This window comes from Mustela nivalis (genome assembly GCF_964662115.1).
Source record: "Mustela nivalis genome assembly, chromosome: 5".
NCBI lineage: Eukaryota > Metazoa > Chordata > Mammalia > Carnivora > Mustelidae > Mustela > Mustela nivalis.
This window is the reverse complement of record NC_139024.1, coordinates 81,409,486-81,433,807: the sequence shown is the minus strand read 5'-3', so window position 1 is coordinate 81,433,807 and position 24,322 is coordinate 81,409,486. Positions and strand designations below refer to the sequence as shown.

At 39.2% G+C, this 24,322-nt stretch overlaps 1 protein-coding gene across 3 annotated transcripts in view; it reads left to right on the top strand.

The window, feature by feature from the left end:
* DCBLD1 (discoidin, CUB and LCCL domain containing 1) overlaps positions 1-24,322 on the top strand; it is a 67,486-nt gene that overhangs the window by 5,533 nt on the left and 37,631 nt on the right. For 2 of the 3 annotated variants that reach the window (XM_082729436.1, XM_082729435.1), the window contains exon 2: positions 17,849-18,061. In XM_082729436.1, the coding sequence (XP_082585562.1) occupies positions 17,849-18,061 (213 nt within the window). Of the gene's footprint in view, positions 1-13,384; positions 13,464-17,848; positions 18,062-24,322 lie in introns of those variants that run through there. The other variant, XM_082729437.1, reaches the window with a different exon arrangement.

Here is a 24,322-nt window from a genome sequence, read left to right as displayed (position 1 = left end):
GTTGTTTTAAACAGAATTGCGTGCATGACTACCATGATGCCTTAGGAAACATTCTGTGTGTTTAAGAAAATAGCTAAATCCAGCTCTGAAAAGTTTGGGAATCTCTGAGACTCCTTTGCAGGCAACGCCAGGAAAGCTGCCAGGAGTCAGGAGCTGGCAGTCTGGGGAGTAATAGAGCAAGTGGTATCCTGATTTGGATCAGGTGAGTCAGTGTCCCCCAAGATCTCCAGCTGCTTGTACATTGAGTGTGTCAGGGACCCCAAAATCACTGGGGATAGTGTTCATCCACTTGTGACATTAACATTGTATTAAGCCATATTGTCATCAATGCCTTGACTGTTCACTGACATTTCAATTTGATCTATTAGTCTGGTTTTTATGAACTGTCTTTCTGGGAGTTTTATGTTATATGAAATTATACCCAATACTTACAGAAATGTCTTATGTCTTCTCTGTGGTAATTTTAGCTTAGGTGGATTTTTTTTTTTTTTTTTTTTTGGTAGGAAAAGCTGCAAAGAAGAACATTGAAACAAGGTAATAGCTAAGTCATTTTGTTTTATCCATTTTCCCCTAATTTTTTATAAAGTTATACTGGAGGTTTTTGTTTGTTTGTTTGTTTTTTGTTTGTTTTTTTTTTAAGCTAAATTTCACTTAGGGCTTTCTTTTCTGACTGCTTTCACAAACATATTTCCTAATGCTTACAAGGCAGAACAGTTGTGGAACAAAGCAGAATATTGATAAACAATGTTGTACTGACATAGCATAATCCTGAAAGGAAGATGTTACATGGAGAACCACTAAGGACAAGCTTATGACACTCACACACACACACACACACACACACACACAAATACAAGTATATATCCCTACAGCTAATGTACGTATACACATACACTAACATACTGTCTACTATTCGCTTTTACTAAATATCAAGTAGACAAAATTCCATATGTAAAATATGTATAAAGGAGTAAAGAAAAATAAAACTGATACCTTGATACTCCCTCTGTGACCTAATCTATATATGCTTTGATATTCTGCTTTTTTTTTTCCAACTTAACATTTTATTAAAAGCTTTCACCATACTAATTGAGGGAAAAATTCTAAGTTTATATTTATTTTTAGGATTAGCCTTCAGGTTTTAAACTGAAAACGCTTTTTCTAGTCGTTTATTGGTACTGAAGAATATCTACTAGGAAAATGGAATTTTGTCTTGGCCAGTCAGCTCTGGGTCTTGTCGAGATTTTTGTCTTCTGTGTGATTCAGATAACCCTTCTTTGCTTTTGGAGTCAGAAGTAGGTTGCTTGTCCATACCGTATTTCGAAACAGTATTACTTTAAATGTACTAAGTGTCAGATGGTAAGGTAATTCCATCTTACAAGGATGGTAAGTACATCTTACAAAGATAAAATGTATTTCTTGGTCCTTCTTGGATGAGATTCTTTTTTTTTAAGGTTTTATTTTTTTTTTTTTAATTTCTTTGACAGACAGAGATCACAAGAAGGCAGAGAGGCAGGCAGAGAGGGGCAGGGTAGTGGGGCAGCAGGCTTGCCGCCAAGCAGAGAGCCCAATGGAGGGCTCGATCCCAGGACCCTGGGATCATGACCTGAGCGGAGGGCGGAGGCTTTAACTCAATGAGCCACTCAGGTGCCCCTTTGGATGAGATTCTTAATTTATACATACGAGTGTCTACCTTGTCCATGATTAGACTACTTGGAGTTTATGTTTATTGATAACTGCATTTGTTTTATATGCTTTTATAGTCATCATTTTCCAACTCAAATCATTGTAGCCTTTTAATGCAATGTCCAAAATATTTACATTTTACCAGAAGGGAAAAGAACCGTCTTTCTTTTGTTACAAAATTAAAATCCTTGGAAATTAGAACTAACTAATTTCATGATTGAGTGTGTTTAGTGGATGCGCCCAAAAGTTGTATATAAATGATTCTTCTTCTTCTTCTTCTTCTTTGTTTTAGAGAGGGAGGGAGGAGGGGGAGTGGCAGAAGGAGAGGGAGAGAGACTCTCGCAGGATTCCCCCCCCCCCCGCCCCTCCCTCCCCGCCCAAGCACAGAGTCCAACTCAGGACTGACTCATCTCACAACCTTGAGATCATGACCAAAGCTGAAATCAGGAGTTGGACACTCAACTGAATGAGCCACTCAGGTGCTCCCAAATGATTGTTTATAGAACACTGTATTCTTGAAAAAAGGGAAAAAAACTAAAACTTTATTTCACTATTATATCTGACAAAGAACAAGGCCAATGGGTATTAAAAGTTAAGAAGTCCAGTAAGTTTGAATTACCAGTGCGTAAAACTTCCCACAGGGAATATAAGTAAACATTTCTATGGGTCTCACTTAATTTTTTAAATGGCTAAGTGGATTTAATTCAGTCTTTTTACGGCTTTTCACAAAAGCAAGTTTACCTCATATTGAAATGTAGTTGATTAAGTCTAAAGGAGGAAACCTTTGAGACTTGCTAGTCCATAGGACCACTGAAACATGAAATCTGCTTATTGAATTGCTCCCACCCTGAAGAGTTTAGAACAGAAGCTCCTTATTCTGAGAATTACATGTACCGTGACTTGCCTTTTTTCCCCCCTCAAAAAGCCCCTGCTTTACCAACAGATTAAAACTGAATAGAGTCCACAGATAGAGAAATGGGCCTGTACTGGCTGTTTCTGTGAGCTCCAAATGGCCTAAAAATTTTGAAATCCTCTTGCCTTGTAGGTAGGAAATTCTTTTTTCTTTCTGTTTTTCATCTTCTTTTTTCTTTTCCCTTTTTATCCTTTTTCCTACAGTTGCTGTGCTATGTGACCAAGATCTTTTTATTTATGTATTTATTTTATTATGTTATGTTAGTCATCATACAGTACATCATTAGTTTTTTGATGTCGTGTTCCATGATTCATTGTTTGCGTGTAACACCCAGTGCTCCGTGCAGTACATACCCTCCTTAATGCCCATCACCGAGCTAACAACCCATCCCCCCACCCCTCCCTTCTAAAACCCTCAGTTTGTTTCCCAGAGTCCATAGTCTCTCATGGTTCATCTCCTCCTCCGATTTCTTCCCCTTCATTTTTCCCTTCCTTCTCCTAATATCCTCCATGCTATTCCTTACGTTCCACAAATAAGTGAAACCATATGATAATTGACTTTCTCTGCTTGACTTATTTCTCTAAGTGTAATCTCCTGCAGTCCCATCCATGTTGATACAAAACCTGGGTATTCATCCTTTCTGTTGGCTGAGTAATATTCCATTGTATATATGGACCACATCTTCTTCATCCATTCAACCAAGATCTTCACAGAAACACTGTTTTCTCCCTGAGGTATTTAAAAATCTATTAAAGACTTAATGGCATTTCTCTCCTAAATATTTCATTTGTGTCTCTAAATATTCTCTTGCATTACCATGCCATGAGCACACCTGAAAATATTACTAGAACCATCTTAATATCATCTAATACTCAATTCAAAATTCAAATTTCCCCAGTTGACCTAAACATATCTTTTTACTGCTGCTTTGTACAAAGAAAGATCCAAACAAGGTCCACATATTACAATTTGTTCTTCTATCTCTTAAGTCACCTGCAATGCACCATTAAGCCCTGCCCACATGGTTTTTATTTTTCCTGGAGGACATTAGTTATAGTGTGACATAGCTCACCCTTAAATTTGACTAACTGGCCTCTCCATTTCTTATCTTTTCCTTGGGGCACTATCCACTGTATTTCTCTATAAACTTGAATTTAGACCTAAAGACTTGATTAGATTCAAGTTGAATTTTTTTTTTTTAAAGTACCACAAAGGAGTCATATGCTGCTAACCGGATCTCAAGATGCATATATTATTGTTGCTATTTTTGGCCCACTTTTCACCACACTGAAAATGCTCAGTGAATTCAAGAAGTAACAACTCTGCCTCTTCATTTTGAAGTTGCCTTTTTCCCTTATGACTTGAAAATAACCTATTAAATAGTAGCCGCTTACTCAGTAAAGCTACTCTTCCCTATCAAGTTTTCATTCAGTGGTTTAAGCATCCATGGAGTGTTGCTTGTCCACCTAGGTTTTTTTTTTTATGTAAATAAAAATGGAAAACCCTACCCCTTATATGTATTTTGATTTAGCAAGTGTTTTTGCATCTAATTCAATCCTAAGAGTTCTGAGTGCTCTGAAGAGAACTGAGATTCAGAAAGAGCGAATCATTTACCCCAGGCATACTCACCTTGAGTGTCCAGAGTCGAATACAGGTGCATGCATGTCTTAGAATCCTAGATGCCTTCTAGGATGGTCTCCTGCCCTGCATCTTAGACGGGTACTTGTGTCCAGGGGAGACCAAGTTAAAGAAAAAGAAGCCTTGGAGAAACATAATTTCAGGAGGTTATTTATACAGTAAATTTTTAAATTAATAGCCTTTGATTTCTCTTAGAGGTTTTTCTCTTTTTTTCTTAGAGGTTTCTTTTTCAAATCCCGATTAGTAGATAACCATGTGCTTTTGTCGCACTGTGATAAACTCAGTGATACCCAATGTCCCATGTACAAAGGCAGTGTAATTTGGGGGACTATGCAGTGTGATAGGAGTTTTATAAGGTTTATTTCTTCCTCCATCAGCTCTTCTGTTTCATCCTTCAGTAGAAGCATGTTAAGATGCCATCTCTTTCCTACTGAGATTTGCTTTTTTTCTGGTCAGTAAACATTGATTGCTTTTTCCTTGTATATGGGACATACATGTCTGCTCCCAGAAACTTTCTCCTCCTATTTCTTCATATATTTTCCACCATATGCTCAAATAATTCCTAAATTGATACTTTTTTCCAAAGGTCAGAAATGTCACTCTGGCTTAAATGTAGGTCCTAAAATTTATTATTGCCTGTCCTAGACTTATAAATGAACTGTAGATGAAAATCAGTGTCAAAGATTTGAGAATATAGACTTGTTCTAGTTTTAGGATTAGATATTAAAATAAAACCATATAAAAGAGGTATCTCAAAGGTTTGTCTTTTTTTAATTTTTAAAAATTATTTATTTAAGTTCAATTTAGTTAACATGTGACGTATTGTTAGTTACCAGGGTAGAACTTAGTGATTCATCAGTTGTATCTAACACCCAGCACTCACTACATCAAGTGCCCTCCTTAATGCCCATCACCCATCTAGCTCATTGCCCTCTCCTCTCTTCTCTCTCGCAACCCTCAGTTTGTTGCTTAGAGTTCAGCATCTCTTACGGTTTTTCTCCCTCTGTATTTTCATCTTATTTTATTTTTCTTTCCTTCCCCTCTGTTCATGTTTTGTTTCTTAAATTCCACATATGAATCAAATCATATGGTATTTGTCTTTCTCTGACTGACTTTGTTCAGCATAATGCCCTCTAGTTCCATCCACATCACTGCAAATGGCAAGATTTCATTCTTTTTGATGGCTGAGTAATATTCCATATATAGCTGTCTGTGTGTGTGTGTGCGCACACCACATCTTCCTTACCCATTCATCTGTCAGTGGATATCTGGGCTCTTTCTATATTTTGGCTATTGTGGATGTGCTGTTATAAACATTGGGGTGCATGTACCCCCTCAAATCACTATGTTTATATCCTTTTTGATAAATACCTAGAGTGTAATTCCTGGGTCCTAGGGGAGCTCTATTTTTAACTTTTTGAAGAACCTCCGTACTGTTTCCCAGAGTGGCTGCACCAGCTTGCATTCCCACCAACAATGTAAGAGAGTTCCCCTTTCTCTACATCTTCAACATCTGTTTTTTCCTGAGTTGTTAATTTTAGCTGTTCTGACTGGTGTAAGGTGGTATCTCCTTGCAGTTTGATTTGAATTTCCCTGATGGCAAGTGACGTTGAGCATTCTTCAGAATTTTAAAAAAGGATCTAATATTATCTGCCGAATATGATCATCTTAAGATTAAATAAGATAACATAAAATCCCTTAGAATACACCTTTTACAATGAATGTTTAGTAAATGCTATGTGTTAGCATTTTCACATTTTCATTTTTTTTTTTAACATTTTGGTTCTTACTGAGTTTTTGAAAAATGTATCTGGGAAAGTGAAAAGGTGTGTGTGTGTCAATGAGAGGGAGAGAGAGAGAGAGAGAGTGAGGAGAGAGAAATGTTTTAATTTCTGAAATTCAGGTTAACTTTGTGTAAACTTGGTGATACTGGATTTTTTTTTTTTAATCCAGAGGGAAAAGTCAACATCCAGTTACACTTTATCTGAATATTGGCAATATGTTTATTTACTATGGAGCCGAGATTAGACAGTATAGCACATTGTAGAGACAGGAAAGATTTCTTGCGTTGGTCTTCACCTCTAGCAATGGCAGCCTGGACATTACATCAACATCCTGACATTATTAGTAAAGGTCAGTGGCTGCTTTTCTCTGACTTCCTTATCCTGAGCATCTATTTGACTGAGATAAAATAGTCATCTTAGAGGAGTTTTGCTGCACAAACACGTTTTCCCCCCTTTCATCTGTGAAATTAAGAAACTTCTCTGAAGCAATGCATCTGATTTGTTGCCAGTTCCCCCAAAGCACTTGTAACCAAACAACAGTGGGAAGAGTCTTCCTTCTGAATATCAAATTCACACAGTATAATTTCAGTATTGTTATTAGAACTCTCAAGGCCAATATCCACTTCTCTGCATCTGAGCCTTAGTCCCAGAAGCCCCATCATGGGATCTCCCTAGCCTGGGAGTTGGCTGGCCCAGAACCCTATACCCAGGAGACACCCACTGAGGAAGGGGTTCCCTAGGAATATGTGTCTCCTGTGAGAGCTTCACTGTGCACTGCAAGGGCTTCGAGATGTCCAACAGTAAAGAAGAAGGTGAGATTCTGCGAGCTTATTTGGAGATGAGAGCTTGACTTCCTTTTAAGTCTCCCCAACACTCAAAAACACACAGTGCCCACTTTGGGAGATGCTGACTCAGCTGTTAGTGGGCCCTAGATACATACTGGGGGCCAGGGACGTGCTAGTTAGAGTTTCTGGCAGTTTAGACTTTCCAGCGCTTAACATAGCCTCATTCGTCTTTACCACATCCAGTTGTAGTTGAGATTTTTAAAGATGAGGAAAACTGATACACATAAAATAGGTAATTTCTTATGATCATAGAGCCAGTGAGTGGGGGAATTTGGACAAAGTCAGCAAATCCAAAACAATATTATTGGTGCTTTAATATAAATAATAGTTTTAAGTAAAAATATGGCAGTTAAAATATTTTTTTAATTTATTTTTATTTTTTATTTATTTATTTGACAGAGAGAGAGAGATCACAAATAGGCAGAGAGGCAAGCAGAGAGAGGGGGAAGCAGGCTCACTGCTGAGCAGAGAGCCCGATGCGGGGCTCGATCCCAGGACCCTGAGACCATGACCTGAGCCAAAGGCAGAGGCCTAACCCACTGAACCTCCCAGGTGTCCCACTTAAAATATTTTTAATTCTTACTGGATACTAGTCCCTATGCTTAATACTTTCCTAGCATTATCTCACTTAGTGCTCATGATAACACGTGAGTTAGGCACTACCGTTGTCTCTACATTATAGATGATGAATCGTAGCTTGGAGAGGTAAAGGGACTCACTCAAGGCTACACAGCCAGTTCTGGGCAGGAACTCAGTGTCATACCAGTGTGCTTTGTCACCTCCCAAGTATGTGGAAATAATTTATAAAATTAGAAAAGCAGTAAGTGTGCAAAGCCTCCTGTCAGTGATCTTTAACCCAGCCTCATAGCCCTGTCAGTGATCTTTAACTTTACATTAGGAGTCACAGGACTGGAGAGTGACCAAGAACCAAGAACCATGGTTTTACCTACAGCAGATTAAAGGGTAGCATTAAATTAGGCTTCAAGATTTTTTTTTTTCTATTAGGTGTAAATGATGCTTCTTATGTGGACATTATAATTTTTTATGTCTTTTTAAAGATTTATGTTTATTTGAGAGAGAGAGAAAGAGAGAGAGTGAGAGGGCACAAGCAAGGGAGGAGGGGCAGAGGGAGAGGGAGAGGAAGAAGCAGACTCCCCATTGAGCAGGGAGCCAACACAGGGCTCGATCCCAGGGTCTGAGCCAAAGGTAGATGCTTAACTGACCGAGCTATTCAGGCAGCTGATTTTTGACGTCTTTAAACCCTTATGGATACAGTCTCACATTATCTAAAGAGTCTTGGATAGGACCTCTTGAAATGACTTGTTTCGTTTTCATGCATTCAAATGGATTTATTTTAAGTGAATCTTTTAGTTGATAGGAAACACTATGTTGAGAGTTTACATGGAGAAACTTTTGACAATAAGTACCTTGTGTTTCCTTTTATTTTACTGTCAAATATCTTTCATCAGCTGTGCCAAAGGTATCATCTTCATTAGATTGTTAGTAATGTCATTAGCATCTATTTTATGCGTGGTGACAGGGTTTAAAGAGATTCTACAACAGTTTTGCCGAAGAATTGATCCATGTGTTTTAAGTTTATCACTGTAATTTCTCTCAGCATAATATTATCCGTTTTCCTTTTGAGAATACTAAAGATTTTGAATAATTGGAGTTTCATCATCGTAACTTCCATTTTACTGGTTTTATTCTCATGTAACCACGTAGACCCTGCTGTCCTGGTTCTTCCATTCCTTTTCAGGCAACATACAGCATAAAAAAAAATTAAGCACAATGGGAGAAAAGCAAAGTTTATGGGAGAGTATGACAGACAGTGAAATTAGTAATACCTTGAGAAATCTGTTCACATGAAACAGATTCATCAGACAAAGAAGTCTGTAATAATTGCAGGCCCTTCTTTGTGGCTGAAAAGATTGTAGTCATCAAGAGCTCACTTGATCTTAGACATGGGAATAAATTTTCTCACACCCACATGTGGATGATTGTATATGCGTTGAGACCTGTTGTAACTTGAATATTAGAAGAGCAAGGATCCAACTGTAATGAAATCATTCTTCAAGAAATGGTTTCACTCATGGGACATTTCAGAACACTCTTTCTCAAATTGCAGGCTGTGACCCATCAGTAGGCAGTAAAATCAATTCAGGTGACAAAACTAGCACGCTTTCAATTAAAAAGAAAAATGCAGTGGAATAGAAAATATCACAGCACATTACATACGATAGAAAGAATTTTAACATTAGACTTTTTTTTTTCTGTTCTGCATGTGTATGCACGTGTGCTTACTTAGACTGCAATGAAAAACCCATGTTTTAACTATGGGTCATAATTTTTAAAAAAGTTTCCCATCTGTTGTTTTATTGTATGGATTAGTTAATAACTGAAGGAATTTTTGCATTATTTATTTCATGTCATCCAAACAGTTTTCCACAAGTGCAATTCATTTGGAAGTGTTCTTTGGAAGCCTCAGTCATGCTTTGTAGTGTTACAGAACCTAGTTCCTCCCAGGTGTATCTTGATTTCACTTTTCTATTAGTGGAACATGATTTCTTATCAAAAGGGAAATAGTCTTTTAAGGAAGTTATTGTTTTCCTTTCGAAGTGGGTGGAATTAGAGTAGACTAAATAAACGGTTGATGTGTGTAAAAAGCATCTAGGATATGTTTTATTTAGAAAATACTGTGGATATCCATACTTCCGGAACAGCTGACATTAAAAGCATCAAGACATATGCTTTCAGGCATTTGGAGAACAGAGACTGAGCCCCTAGTCTGTTTTGGACCTGTCACTTTAGTCTCAAGAATTCCTTGTTAACATACCCCTCTCCTCTTCCCTGTGAGCTTTTTTAAGTGGGAACTACACTGTACTTAGTTTCCAGCTGTTTGTTGAGTGAGTTTTTAATGACAGTTTGTGTTTACTGGCCCAGAGGGACTTTTTCCAGTCTATACCTTAAGGTTAATACTGAAAGTAAACTATGTTACCAAAACTATTAGGTAAATATGGTATTTTAAATTATATTGTTTTTCTGATTTATACATAATATTTTCATATTATAGAGAATTTAGAAAATAAATGTATAAATAAAATGAAAATCCCTTGTAATCCTGCATCATAGCACTTCATACACTTTCCCTTTATATCTGTATGTGTACATGATATTCTGTTTTTAAATTAAATAGAACTCTAAAACATGTCTTTAACTTTTCCTTAGTAGCACATTGCTTAGAGATACTGTAGTTGGACCAGGCTTTTCTAATGTGGAGTGCTGGCAAATTTAAGTTAAAATACTTAAATTTTGAGTAGAGATCACTTCAGGTATAGTACCAAGTACCAAGTACTAAGTACCTGTAGCTTTTTCCAAATTGTAACCTTCATCCAGTTTTGTTTGTGCAAGTTCTCTTGAGAAGAGGTTTGGTCAATCTCACAAACCAGTTGGGGTTCCAAGAAGAGACCAGGGTTTACGCCCATCATGGAGTGACCACCCTTCACATACTCTGCAGAGGAGAGGAGCTTTCAGCCTAAGGAGAGAGGAAATGATGCATAGTTTAGTCATCATGTGCTTTGATGCTTTGGCTATTAAATTACTGTTCAAAGGAAGAAAAAGATAAACATTGCAACTGTAGCCACTTTTGAGGAGTAGACAGGTTCCTTGTGGCAAAGCTTCCTCCTTCCCCCTTATATCCATGACCTCCGTAGGTAGGTGGCCGTTGAAACTCACTGTCTCACGCCATACCACTGTATCACTGTGGCTCACTGCCCATCAGGGCTCCCAACACCATGTGGAGCTTAATCCTCCAAACCAAGGTTGTATTGTTTGCCCTAAAGATTGACCTTCGTTTCTTTTCATTTTGGTTTAAAAAATAAAAACAAAAACAAAAACAAAAACACAAAACCTGTATGCCCTCGGGTAGCCCAATGGGTTAGGTCTCTTTGGCTCAGGTCCCCATCTCAGAGTCCTGGAATGGAGCCCCTCCTAGGGCTTCATTCTCAGCTGGGAGTCTGCTTCTTCCTCTCCCTCTACTGCTCCTTCTGCTTGTGCTCTCTCTCTCCCTCTCTTCCTCTGTCAGTAAATAAATAAAATCTTTAAAAAATATATAAATAAAATAAAAATTTAAGAATGTGTACAGCCTCTTCAATCATAGTTTCAGTAACCATCAACCTCTCCCTGTCTCTTTTTTCTTATCTTCTTCCTTTCTTTTCTTGCTCTCATATCTTAAGGCAAATCCCACACCTCATGTCATGTCATTTCAGCCCAAATATGTCATTAGGCCTCCCTAAAAAAAGACATTTCTTACATAACCTCAATACCATTATCATACCTAATAAAATGAATTAATACTTTCCTGATAGCAATAGCTCACTCACCTTCTTTAAGTAGTTTTGTAAGGTTGGTTTTTCAAATCAGGATTCAAACAAAATTTACTTGGTTGCTGTTTTATTTAACTTTCCTTTAATCTGACATAAATACTTTCTTTTATGCCTCTATACAGTTCATTGTTGAAGAAACTCGGTCTGTTGCACCTAGAATGTCCCAGCCTAGATGCGGCTAATGGCTTCCTTGGTATCAGTAAACTTGTGCATTTCCTATAGTGTCAGTAAACTTGTGCATTTCCTATGGCTCAGAAGCTAGACCTAAAGGCTTGATGAGATTTGGAGTTAATTATTGATTCACAATTAGCTCTTTGGCAAGAGCGTTCATGGGTGTTGGTGCCTACAGAACATTTTATCCTACCTGGAGACACAGAGTATCTGACTACCTTACTCTTTGTCATGCTAGGATCCATTCGTGAGTTGAGCTGGTAATACACCTGGTTCTTTGACTTTGAAGTTCTCCCTCAACCTTCTACCTAGTGGTTTTCCATCTGTGTATGACCATTTCAGGAGTCACTTACCTTTCATCAGGGAACTGTTCATTTTAATAGGAGAATGTCGTGAAGATATCCAAAGGAATGTCCGATAGGGCAGCAGTTCAGATGTTTTTTGTTTAATATTAAATACAAATATTTGTCATGAAATCGAATAAAGAGAGACAAAAATGTTTTTAAAATCCTAGAGCCATTTCTAAATCCCCACCATCAGTAAAGTAACCTAAAGGAAAGCCGAAATAAATTGTATTTTCTCATCTATAAACTGGACCATGTATAAGAGCCCCCCTCAGACATGCTACTCCATGCTCCTCAGACACATATGAGAAATTTGGGTAATGATTTTTGGTACAGAGAAATTTTTAGAATAAAAGTGGCCTCCTTGGGCGCCTGGGTGGCTCAGTGGGTTAAGCCACTGCCTTCGGCTCAGGTCATGATCTCAGGGTCCTGGGATCGAGTCCCGCATCGGGCTCTATGCTCAGCAGGGAGCCTGCTTTCCTCTCTCTCTCTCTGCCTGCCTCTCCATCTACTTGTGATTTCTCTCTGTCAAATAAATAATAATAAAAAAAATGGCCTCCTTTATTGATTGCCATTAAATATATACCTTTTCAATGCAAATGTGGATAATGTTTTATTTAAGCATAGTTTAAATAGTTTATACAGAATAACAAAATCCAGATAGTATAGAAAAGTATAAAACAGAAAATGAGGGACGCCTGGGTGGCTCAGTGGGTTAAGCCGCTGCCTTCGGCTCAGGTCATGATCTCAGGGTCCTGGGATCGAGTCCCACATCGGGCTCCTTGCTCATCGGAGAGCCTGCCTTCCTCTGCTTCACCTGCATGTGCTCACTCTCTCTCTCTGACAAGTAAATAAATGAAATCTTAAAAAAAAAAAAAAAAAAACAGAAAATGAAAGTTTTTTCATTTTCACCCCCTGTCAGCCAAACCTAACCAGACTAACATTTTTTTAATTAATCTTTTTCTGAGACAACTGTAGAATATATACAGTTGCAAGAAATAATAGAGAGGAAAGTTGTGTACCCTTTACTTGGTTATCCTCAATGATAACATCTTGCTAGTCATAACCAGGAAATTGGCATTGATATTCAAGAAATGGAACAGGAAGTGATAGATTTTTAAGCAACTTCTGTTGCCTTCCTTGTCAGTGATTCTTCACTAGAGCTAGGTGATGAGAGTAAGCTATCTAAGTGTTAGGGTAAGGTCCTGGGAATATTGCTTCCCTACTGTTGATCATTTGCATGCACCTGCCTTATACAGTCCATGGTATGGTGGGCATTATCTCTCCTTCCCAGTTCTCCATTTTCCCCTCTGGCATATTTCTAGTCCTTTTTTTCCTCCAGCTTTATTGAGGTATAACTGACATATGATGTGTTAGTTTGTCTACAGTGTATTGATCTGATACACTTACATATTGTGAAATTATTACCTCCGTGATGTTAGCTAACCTCCCCATCACCTCCCGTAATCCCTGTTTCTTTTTTTTTTTTTTTTAAGATTTTATTTATTTATTTGACAGAGAGAAATCACAAGTAGATGGAGAAGCAGGCAGAGAGAGAGAGAGGGAAGCAAGCTCCCTGCTGAGCAGAGAGCCCGATGCAGGACTCGATCACAGGACCCTGAGATCATGACCTGAGCTGAAGGCAGCGGCTTAACCCACTGAGCCACCCAGGCGCCCCTCCCTGTTTCTTTTTTGTGGTGAGAACATTTGAGATCTACTGTTTTAGCAACTTTCAAGTATCTATTACAGTATTATTAGTATATCTAGTTTTTTTAATTCATCAAGACCATGGAAGGACAATAGGATGAAAATTCCTAATGTAGTTAATACCATGGAATAAATGTATTATATTAGTGCTTGCCACAGAAAACTCCCTAAATAGTCTCCTTGCACAGACAGGGGTGAAATTACAAACTTCTGATGACCACTTGCTTTTTAATAAATTAGGACTCAGCAGTTCCTTTCAGGTTTTTTGGAAGAACAAAGACTCCTGGAGTATCATTCTGATAGTTAATGGAAAAGAGAAATCTTTCCAAGGAGGCACTGATCACCCAGGCAAAGTAATGATGGGAGAGTTGAAGCCAGACCTGCTTCCCTTCTGCTGGTATCACTGGGTGAAATTCATGTCCTCTAGGGCTTTAGGGTAAAAGTGATTGGAGAGAAGTATAATTACAGGATTAAATAAATGTGATATCCAGGGATTTTCCTTTGTCATGACATGTCACTTAAGAATATAGTGATCAAATGAAAGTTGATTCACATATAATTACGCCTCATTTAATATTTAGCTGTGCTTTCCAGAAAGAGTTCACTTTTATTAAAGGAGAGAATTTCCCCATAAGAAGAAAGGTGTTTAAATGTTTGACCAGGTGATATCTTGGTGGGTTAGAGAGGGTAATGTGTATTAACACTCACAATTGTTTGTACGCTAGTTAACCTAGTGCTGCCCTGTAGGATGCTCAAAATCATGGCCTCCCAAGTTGGGGCACGTCCTAGAACAGCTAGGATGGGGTGGGGACCTAGGACACTTTTCTCCTTTAAGGGGCAGTGTCACTAGCAGGGTGAGATCACCTGCTGCCATTGTTTCCACGTCTTCCAGTTTTCAAGAGAAACTATAAATTGGACTTTTTAATGAAAGACTTTATAAACAGGCAAATGATTCAAATTTTAAATCAAAGCTTTGTGCACTATGTACTTCTGCACCATATGCTTCCCTCTGGTATAATTTTCATTTAACTTTCAACAATTTTGTCCTTACTGCCAAAGATGTCAGGAAAGATAGCTGTCACCTCAGCCTTAACCAGACTTACAATCTTTGCCCCAAACCTGCTCTCTCCCTGGGCTTCTAATTCTGTCTATATTAGCCTTAGTGTTGCAGTCATTTCTGGACTCAGAATTTCAGTGGGGTTTTGGTTTTTTTTTCTTCTCTCATCTTCCCCATTAAACCAAAACCTAAGTCTGTTGATTTTTTTTTTTTTTTAGATTTTCTTTAAATTTGAGTTAGTTAACATACAGTATATTATTAGTTTCAGGGGGTAGAATTTTATTATTAGTTTCAGGGGGTAGAATTTAGTGATTCTTCAGTTGCATACATCATTCAGTGTTATTACATCAAGTATCCTCCTTAATGCCCATCACCCAGTTACCCCATCCCCCCACCAGCCTCCCCTCCAGCAACCCTCAGTTTGTTCCTAGAGCTGAGTCTCTTATGGTTTGCCCACCTTTCTGTTTTTACCTTACTTTATTTTTCCTTCCCTTCCCCTATGCTCATGTGTTTTGTTTCTTAAACTCCACATATGAATGAAATGATATGGTATTTGCCTTTATCTGACTTATTTTGCTTAGCATAATACCCTCTAGTTCCATCCATGTCTTTGAAAATGGCAAGGTTTCATTCTTTTTGATGGCTGAGTAATATTCCATTGTATATACATCTTTATCCATTTGTCAATCAATGGACATCTGGGCTCTTTCCCTATTTTGGCTGTGGTAGTCACTTCTGCTATAAACATTGGGGTCGTGTTCCCCTTCGAATCACTGTTTGTATCCTTCAGATAAATACCTATTAGTGCAATTGTTAGGTCATAGGATAGTTTCTGGGTTTTTTGTTTGTTTTTTGTTTAAGGGTTATTTATTTATTCAAGAGAGAAGGAAGTAGAGAGTGAGAGTGCAAGCTGGGAGATGGGCAGAGGGAGAGAGAGAATCCCAAGCAAGTGCCACGCCCATTGTGGAGCCCACCTTGGGGCTCAGTTCCAGGACACCATGATTATGACCCCTGCTGAAATGAAGAGTCAGATGCTACCCAAGCACCCTAGGGTAGTTCTATTTTTAACTTTTTGAGAAATTTTAACTTTTTGAGGAACTTTCATACCATTTTCCAGAGTGGCTGCACCAGCTTGCATTCCCACCAACAGTGTAAGAGGGTTCCCTTTCTCCGCTTCCTCACCAACACTTGTTGTTTTCTGAGCCTTTGATTTTTTTTTTCTTGTGAATTTCCCTGTTTTGTTTTGTTTTTTTCCCTTCCCCTTTCTAGCTGCTCCATTCCTAGCCCTTGTATGGCTCTTCTGATCCAGATTCTCCCCACATTCTAGGTCCTATAGCATTGCCCTACCAGGTTGATCATCCTTTTTAAAACATTTCTTTCATTATCTCCCTTCTCAAAAACGTCTGTGGGTCTCTGTAGTCTTCCATGTAAATTCCAAAGCTTCTCCCAGATGTGCAGGTGTCCAGTGGTATCTTAATATCATCTACATTTCTGCTCGTGTTCTTGGTAAGTTAACTCTTATCCCCCATCCATCCATCTGGCCGGAAGGGTTGGGAATCTTGTGGCAGTTTCTGGATTCTGGGTAGATTCTTCTTCTTAGACTTGTCTGCTGAGATGGGGTATTTCTGGAGTTCTATGCCCTGCCCACCTCCCCCCCACACACCAGGTTTGTTTTTTTGTTTTTTGTTTGTTTGTTTTTTTAAGCCTCCATTATCATTTGGGCTATAAGCCTCAGGGCCAGAGAAGAATGGGATAAAGGAAAGCCCCAGGCCAATTCTTCTCCAGCTCAGGAAGAGGTTGGAGGAGGAAGAAGGCTGCCTTGGGCTTTAGATTCCCACTATGCCCAAATTGGGGCTTCTTTGTGGGAGACTTTGGGATGCAGAGGCCTTATTTTATTACTGAGAGAATTCCTTCTCCGACCAATTTCTGCTTTGTCTCCCTCCAGTTAAGGACAGAAATTCTTGCTTTTATGTGAAGCCATACTGGCCACAAGAACTTGGTCATTTGAATGCAGTGCATGCTCATTTACCTTGCAACCCACCCAGCTGTGCATGCCATTAGATATTTGAGTGAGTGACTCAGTCACTTTAATCTACTGGGACAATGTGTCGGTCAATTGATGAACTTCTCTATTCAGAAAAGTCTTAAGGAAATGTCTTATTTTAGTGAAGTAGTGATAATTCACTGATATAGTTCTTTTCCTGCCTTCCTCTGTGCTTTAAGCTCCCGGGATGACACACAGCACCCAGTATTAGTTAGCTGAGCATATGACTGTATCCCAATTCACTCTGAGTTCTGCGAAGCTGCCATTGCTGCTTTTTTGTGTATCCACCTGTACCAGTTCTGGTATGCACCGAGCACTCCATGCACTAGACCCTTGACATTCCCTAATGACACGTCCTGGGGCTATCAGGATCCTTCCAGTCTGTGACTGTCATTAACTGCGACATGAATGTCGAACAGTTGGAAACCTCCAGCTGTAACAGGCTCTACCCTCCTCTCAGCCTACATCTCAAATTCTGCCAGCAGCACGAGGCCCACGCTGACTTGCTTAACTAAATAGTGACCCTCTGGAAGTTAGACGATTCTTTTCTCCACCACAAATTATGGCACGGCATTGCCTTGCTAATAGATGAAACCACAAATGGCAAATCTGTGAATGCCAAGGGCCTACTGTGCAAGTTTCCATGGTAGATAAATAGATGATTAGAAAAAGTGGTATGATCAAATGATGTGTTTGCTGAGGGCTTTCCATTCTAATATGTGAAACACTTTGGTCCAAAATAGTCAGAAAATTAAACCGGGAGACAAGATGAAATAACCTGAAATAATACAAAATTTAACCTCCTCGTTCTGCTGCTTCTTTTCCTCCTCTTCCTCCTTCTTCTTCATCTTCTTCCTTCCCCCTCTTCCTTCTTTCCTTTCCTCCTTCCTCTTCCTCCCTCTGCTCCTCCTCCCCCTCCTGCTCCTTCCCCTCCTCCTCCTTCTTCTTCATGTTTCCCTCTATGAAAAAGGAATAACATACATGACTTGGAGATTGTACTAGACTCTCTCAATCCTCAGTAAGAATTTTTTTTAAAGATTTTTATTTATTTATTTGATAGACAGAGAGAGATCACAAGTAGGCAGAGAGGCAGGCAGAGAGAGAGGGGGAAGCAGGCTCCCCGCTGAGCAGAGAGCCCGATGTGGGGCTCGATCCCAGGACCCCGAGATCATGACCTGAGCCGAAGGCAGAGGTTTAAACCACTGAGCCACCCAGGTGCCCCAATTCTCAGTAAGAATTAAAGTCACTCCTTTCATTCTCTTTTTCTTTACCAGGTGATGGCTGTGGGCACATAGTGACCTATCAGGACAGTGGCACCATGACGTCCAAGAATTACCCAGGGACTTACCCCAATCACACGGTTTGTGAAAAGACCATCAGAGTACCAAAAGGGAAGAAACTGATCCTGAGGCTAGGAGATTTGGATATTGAATCCCAGACCTGTGCTTCTGACTACCTTCTCTTCACCACCAATTCTGATCAGTATGGTAAGAAAAGAGGTCTAGGTTTCTGTGAGCATGAAGTAATTTGAAGCTTGGGAGGGAGGGCAAGTCGTATGTTGATGAGTGTATAGCCTGGGAAGATTCGAAGAGAAGCTTGCCTTTTGTCAACTCTTAGGGTAGCTCCCATGGGTACACTTGCTTCCTAAGCTGTGGTAAAGACATCTGAGAGGATTCAGCATTGGCCTCGTGTGTGCCCCAGAAGCACTGTTTGAGTGTGTATCTCGCTGGGAAGAGAATTGGAGATGTATGGCACTTGACTAAAACATCTACAAGTCATTCATTCGTGTGACAGATATTTATTGAACGGCAAGCATGTATTCAGGAACTCTGTGGGATACAGCAGTGAAAAGAACTAAGTTCCTCCTTCATGGAGCTTGCATTGGTAGGGAGGGGAAATGGAAAATCAAATGTATCTATCATAGGAGAAGCAGTGAGAAAGAAGAATAAGAATAAGAAAAATAGGGCATCTGAAGGTTGTATAGAGCCTGTTTTTAAGTGGGTTTCTACTGCTTCAACTTGGATGGTCAGGAAGACTTCTCCAGTATGGGAGCATTTGAGCAAGAGACCCGAATGACTCAAGGGAATGGACTGTGTACATATGTCTGACATCGGAATTTTCTGGATAAGGGAACAGCAGATACGGAGGACAGTTTCCAAAATAATCTTTTGAAATCAAGCTTTTTTGTGCTTTGGGGTGTGCAGTTAGCACACTGGAGTCTGAAATCACTGCAACAGTGACCCCGTGATCCTGGGTCCAGGGAAAGAGCTTAGGTTTAGACAATCCAAAAATAAAAGACAAAATCTTATATACAGTTTCTTTTGAGGTTAGAGGTTTATGGAAATACTCTATACGTACAGCTCCAAAAATGATACAGGTTTTATCGGCCTACTAGCTCTGCAGGCAGTTTCTCAAACACAAATACTTTTCAATGTTGTCTTTAGCTTTGCATGCAGACACATATGTTTCCTCTCTCCTGGTGCCTCCCAGCATGGAACCCCAGACTAGCCCGCAGACCATTCAGAGGTCTGTGCTTATCCAGCCCCCATGGGAAAAAAACAATCTAGAATTTTTTATCCCTGGGATTTTATGTCATTTTAATGATAGCTGAATTACTCTGACAGACTAAAGACAGTTTATTTCATATAATTGGTTGCAACTTTTAAACTTGATTCAGATGGGAAAAATGAGCGGTGCCTGGGTGGCTCAGTCGATCGAGCATCTCACTTTGGTTCAGGTCGTGATCTTGGGGTCCTGGGATCCGCCCCGAGTGGGGCTCCGTGCTCACTGCTTCCCCCGCCCCACTCCCTCTGCCCCTCCTCCCACTCATGCTCTCTCTTTCTCAAATAAATAAAATCGTTATAAAAAAAAAACGAGAACCATGAGAATTTGAGGGATGTTGGAAGCCCTGGGAACACTTACTGGTGATCACGTGTGTATTAATGTGTGGAAGCACTCTTCAGGGAATCCCTCATCAGCCAGAAAATGTCATTCACATTCAGAGGGGAGGACGGTGGATCAGAGAGAGCCCTCCTGGAAGATGTGAGGCAAAACACTGAGGGGCCAGAAACAGCTTGCCCACCCTGGTGTCTCCCAGGGACCGTCACCTTTCCTGGAAGGGGAGCAGTTAATTCCGTCTGCTGACAGAGAAGCTGAGTAGTCGGCTCTGTTGCCGTCAGCCTCTCTCAAATCAGGTGAGGTGAGAAGAAAGGGGAGCAAATCATCCCAAAGCAGGACTGGACAGTGGATGTTGCTTTCCCACACTGTGAATTTACTTCCTCGTCTCCCATGTATATTCACAAATGTACAGAAAAGAGGAAACACATAGGATTAGTGACATGGTAGGAGCTAGGTTCTGAGGTGATTGTGTTTGGCTTCAGGGCACTGACCCCTCTATGTCTAGATTTCTCGAATTTTCAAGGCTTAGAACCTTCACTGGGAAATGGGTAATGAATTACAATTCACCTGTAGAAGTAAAGCCAAGTAAATTAATTTTTCTCTTTATAATTTTTTCTATATACCAGTTAGCTTTATCTTTTAAAAACAGAGTTTGTGCTCATTGTAGAAATAAACATGTTCAGTGTCTGTTTTTATGCCAGGCACATGGTTGACCCTTACATAGATTTTCTGGATCCTTATATCCACCTTGAAGGTAAATGTTATTAATTCCTTTCTACAAGCAGGGAAACGAAAGCACAATAAGTTGTTTTTTTTTTTGTTTTTGACTAATACGCCAAAGATCACACAACTAGTTAAGATATGAAAGGAGAATTTGTATCCATATCTTTGTGGCTCAGATACCTGTTTCCAGATGTCTGCTCCTCGGTTCCCGTCCCACAACTCAAAGAAAACCACAACACATTCTTAGCCCAGTATTATATTATACAGCAATTTTGTCTAAAATGTAGGCAGAACTAATAATACTTTTGGCTAGGGATGTTCTTAAGATAAAATATTTAATGATGCTCAGAATTTTTCTTTTGTGGCTACTTTAAAGATTTCCATGCCTAGACAAACCCAGCAGACAAGTATAAGAGAAATAGCAATAAAAGAAATATCTGGAAGGAAAATTAGGGTATTTTAGTCCCATAAAAATATTTTTTAAAAATTAAATGCTTATTAAAAAAAATTAATTAAATAGTTCTTAAAATTAAAAATTAATTAAAAAGTAAAAAGATTAAATTAAATTAATTTTTTAAAAATTAAATGCTTAAATATTTTTTTAAAAATTAAATGTTTTTTAAAAATTAAATACAAGGTATAGAAAGTGTATACTGTGTATGTTGTGTGTGTTGCATATATATGTTTGTGTCTTTTGTTATTTTGAAGAGCATTCTGAAAGGACCCACTTACTCATATACATGTACTTATAATATTTAATCCAGTGGAGTTTTTTGGTTTTTTTGTTTTTTTTAAAGATTTTATTTATTGATCTGACAGAGAGAGAGAGAGATCACAAGTAGGCAGAGAGGCAGGGGGAAGCAGGCTCCCCGCTGAGCAGAGAGCCAGACGCGGGGCTCAATTCCAGGACCCCAAGATCACAACCTGAGCCGAAGGCAGTGGCCCAACCCACCGAGCCATTCAGGTGCCCCTGGTCCAGTGTTTTGAATGTCGTAGATCTACTCAATGAATAAATGAATTTTTAATAAAGTGAATCAACAAGTTCAGTGACAAACCAGTTAACTAAAACATGTTACAATTACTTGGCATATGAAACATGTATTAGTTTAAAAGATTATTAAGATGGGAAGCTGCTTATGATATAGTGTTAGGTAAAATATGAATATATGCTAATGTTCTGACAATAGGAAAAAACCTTCCAATAAAATAAGACCATGTAACTTCAGCAGAATCTTATAGTGAGGCTTTAGAAGTTTTAACTCTTGGTATTGTTTTGTGTTCTATTTTCTATTTTTTCCCTCACAAACATAAGTTGATATGTTGTTAATACAGGATGCCTGGGTAGCTCAGTCATTTAAGCATCTGCCTAGGGCTGGGGTCATGATCCCCAGGGTCCTGGGATCCAGTCCCACATCAGGCTCCCTGCTCAGCGGGGAGTCTGATTCTCCCGCTGCTCCTAGGTCCTTCTCATGCTCGCTCTCTTGCTCTTTCGCTCTCTCTCCCTCTCTTGCAAAATCAGAGAAATAATAACTTTTTTAGAAACTAGAAAAAAGAAATGTTAATGCAGAATAGATTTCCTTTGTTAACTTAGTTAAAATAGTCCCCTGGTCAGTTTGAACTTCCCTAAGGAGCACGGGGGAGGTAGGAGTGTTTTGCCATCCTGTGCCCCCGCTCAGGGTGGGTGTTGCTGTGGGGCAGCGGGACAGTGGGAGGCCATTCTGCAGCCAGTGTAGCCACAGGACCTGGCTTGCCTGCGGAGGGGGAGCCCTAGTGTTCCTCCGAGGTCCCAGGGATCCACCACACTAGTCTGAGCTGGCGGGGGTGGTGGAAAGTGCCCACAGCGGTGGGGAAAGAATGTTGTGGAATACCTCTCTGAAATTCCCATCTGTGATGGTTCTAATGATTACATGTGTGGCTGAAATAGCCGAATAGTTTTAGTTTATCCAACTCAATTTTTTTATTAACCACTTAATTATTAAAACCCATGCCAAGAGATTTTAAGGCTCAATGCTATCACAATTTTGAATATGGAGTTAATGTTTTGAAAAAGAGTAATGTTTTTTGGCATTAGTGTTTGTAAGCTCTGCCAAGAATGGAAGTACTTGGAATGTGATTGCATTAACAATTGTGAATATGCTGGAGTTGTATGCTTTTAACCATCGTGTAATGGTTCATCCTGCCTGCCAGTTTTCTTTTAAATGTTTGGTTCGTATACTTTTGGGTGCTATTGTAATCCACACTCAGGGTAGTAAAATGCACTGTAAACAAGTATAAGCCATACCAGCTTTCCCAGTAATCAGGCAAAATATACACTTGATCTCATTGCTTTTAAAAGGCCTGATATAGGGGCGCCTGGGTGGCTCAGTGGTTTGGGCTGCTGCCTTTGGCTTGGGTCAGATCTCAGGGTCCTGGGATCGAGCCCCGCATCGGGCTCCCTGCTCCGCAGGAAGCCTGCTTCTCTCTCTCTCTCTCTCTCTCTCTCTCTCTGCCTGCCTCTCTGCCTACTTGTGATCTCTGTCTGTCAGATAAATAAATAAAATCTTTAAAAAAAAAAAAAAGGCCTGATATAGACAAGGTAGGATTATTATTCTGTTTGTTAGGTATTATAATAATAGTTGATATTTCAGATTCAACATCAGGTAGAAGGATTACATATATATTTATTACTGAGTGAAGACATAGACTCTTCCTTTCAAAATACCCTTGAGACAGCCAGGAAGCAGCAAAGTTGACAAAGTAAACAATATCAACCTTACTTTGGAAAATGTGGGTTTTCTTTTTTTTTTTTTTAGAACAAAATGAGTTTTGGGGGCATCTGGGTGGTTCAGTCAGTTAAGCGTCTGCCTTTGGCTGGGATCTTGATCTCAGGGTCTTGGGATCGAGCCCAGCATTGGGCTCCCTGCTTAACAGGGAGGCTGCTTCTCTCTCTCCCCCTGTCCCCTGCCACCCCTGCTTATGTTCTCTCTCAAATAAATAAATAAATAATATCTTGAAAAAAAAAAAAAAGAACAAAATAAATTTTTAAAGACATTCTTAAACACAAATTTTACTTTTAACAAAACATTTTGATTCTAAAACACAGGTACCAACATGTGTGCTTATATCCTGGCTAAAAAAAACATCTGTAGGAAATATCATAGTTTGCTTAGTAGAGGTTGTTTTTACTATAACTGAGGGAATTCTGGACTTTTGTTTGTTTAGGAGACCAAAGAAGCTGGGACTACCTTCCAAAGAAACATTCATGTCTCTTTTATGTTCTAGGATTCAAGCTAGGGTCACAAGCATTTTGCTGTCATGACTCCTCATTCTGCTTTAACCTGGGAGAGTTCCTCCTCTTACTTTGTCTCTTTACATAGTTTTGAAGAGTTTCAACTGTTTATTTTGTAGGATGCCTGTTGCCTTGGGTTAGTTCAGTGTTTCCTCATGATTAAATTCAGATTATGCATTTTTGGAAAATAGAACATGATCCCTTTTTAAAGTGATCTTTGAAAGGCTTGTTTGCAAAAATGTCCGGCATTAAAAATTGTGAGGTCCCTTGTCTCCTGAGGAATGCGAAGTAAGTCTGCATTGTTTTCTTTGGGTCCCTTTTCAAGGCTTTCCTCAGGTGGACTTTTTTTGGCTTTCGAAACTACATTCATTTAAGTTACGTCGGGTGTCTTCCCCAAACAGTTCTGCCTTGTTCAAAGAGGTCAGTGTAATATGAGACTGTGCAAAAATGTAAATTTTTTCTTTACAGAGTTCATCTTATATTTGGACGCATGAGGCCAAAGAGACTTCACTGAGGATAGCCAATGCTATCCTAGGATTGAACAGATTCATTTTAAGCCTGAATCTGAAGATTAAAACAAAGAATCTATTTACATGATATATCTTAAGATTTAAAATTGTTGTATTATACAGTTCAGATTGCTGCTTTGGTACTGATTCTCGATTTCTAGCCTTTTATAGTCATGATGTAAACTAATAATGGGTTAATTATATAAACATTTAAATAACATTAAAATACCTTAAACTTGGGCGAAAGCAGATGCTAATTTAGACACTGTGTCGTACCAAAATACTTACATTTCAAGTATAAAATATTTAACTTTTATTTATGACACTGAAGAGGGAGGGCTGTGAATTCA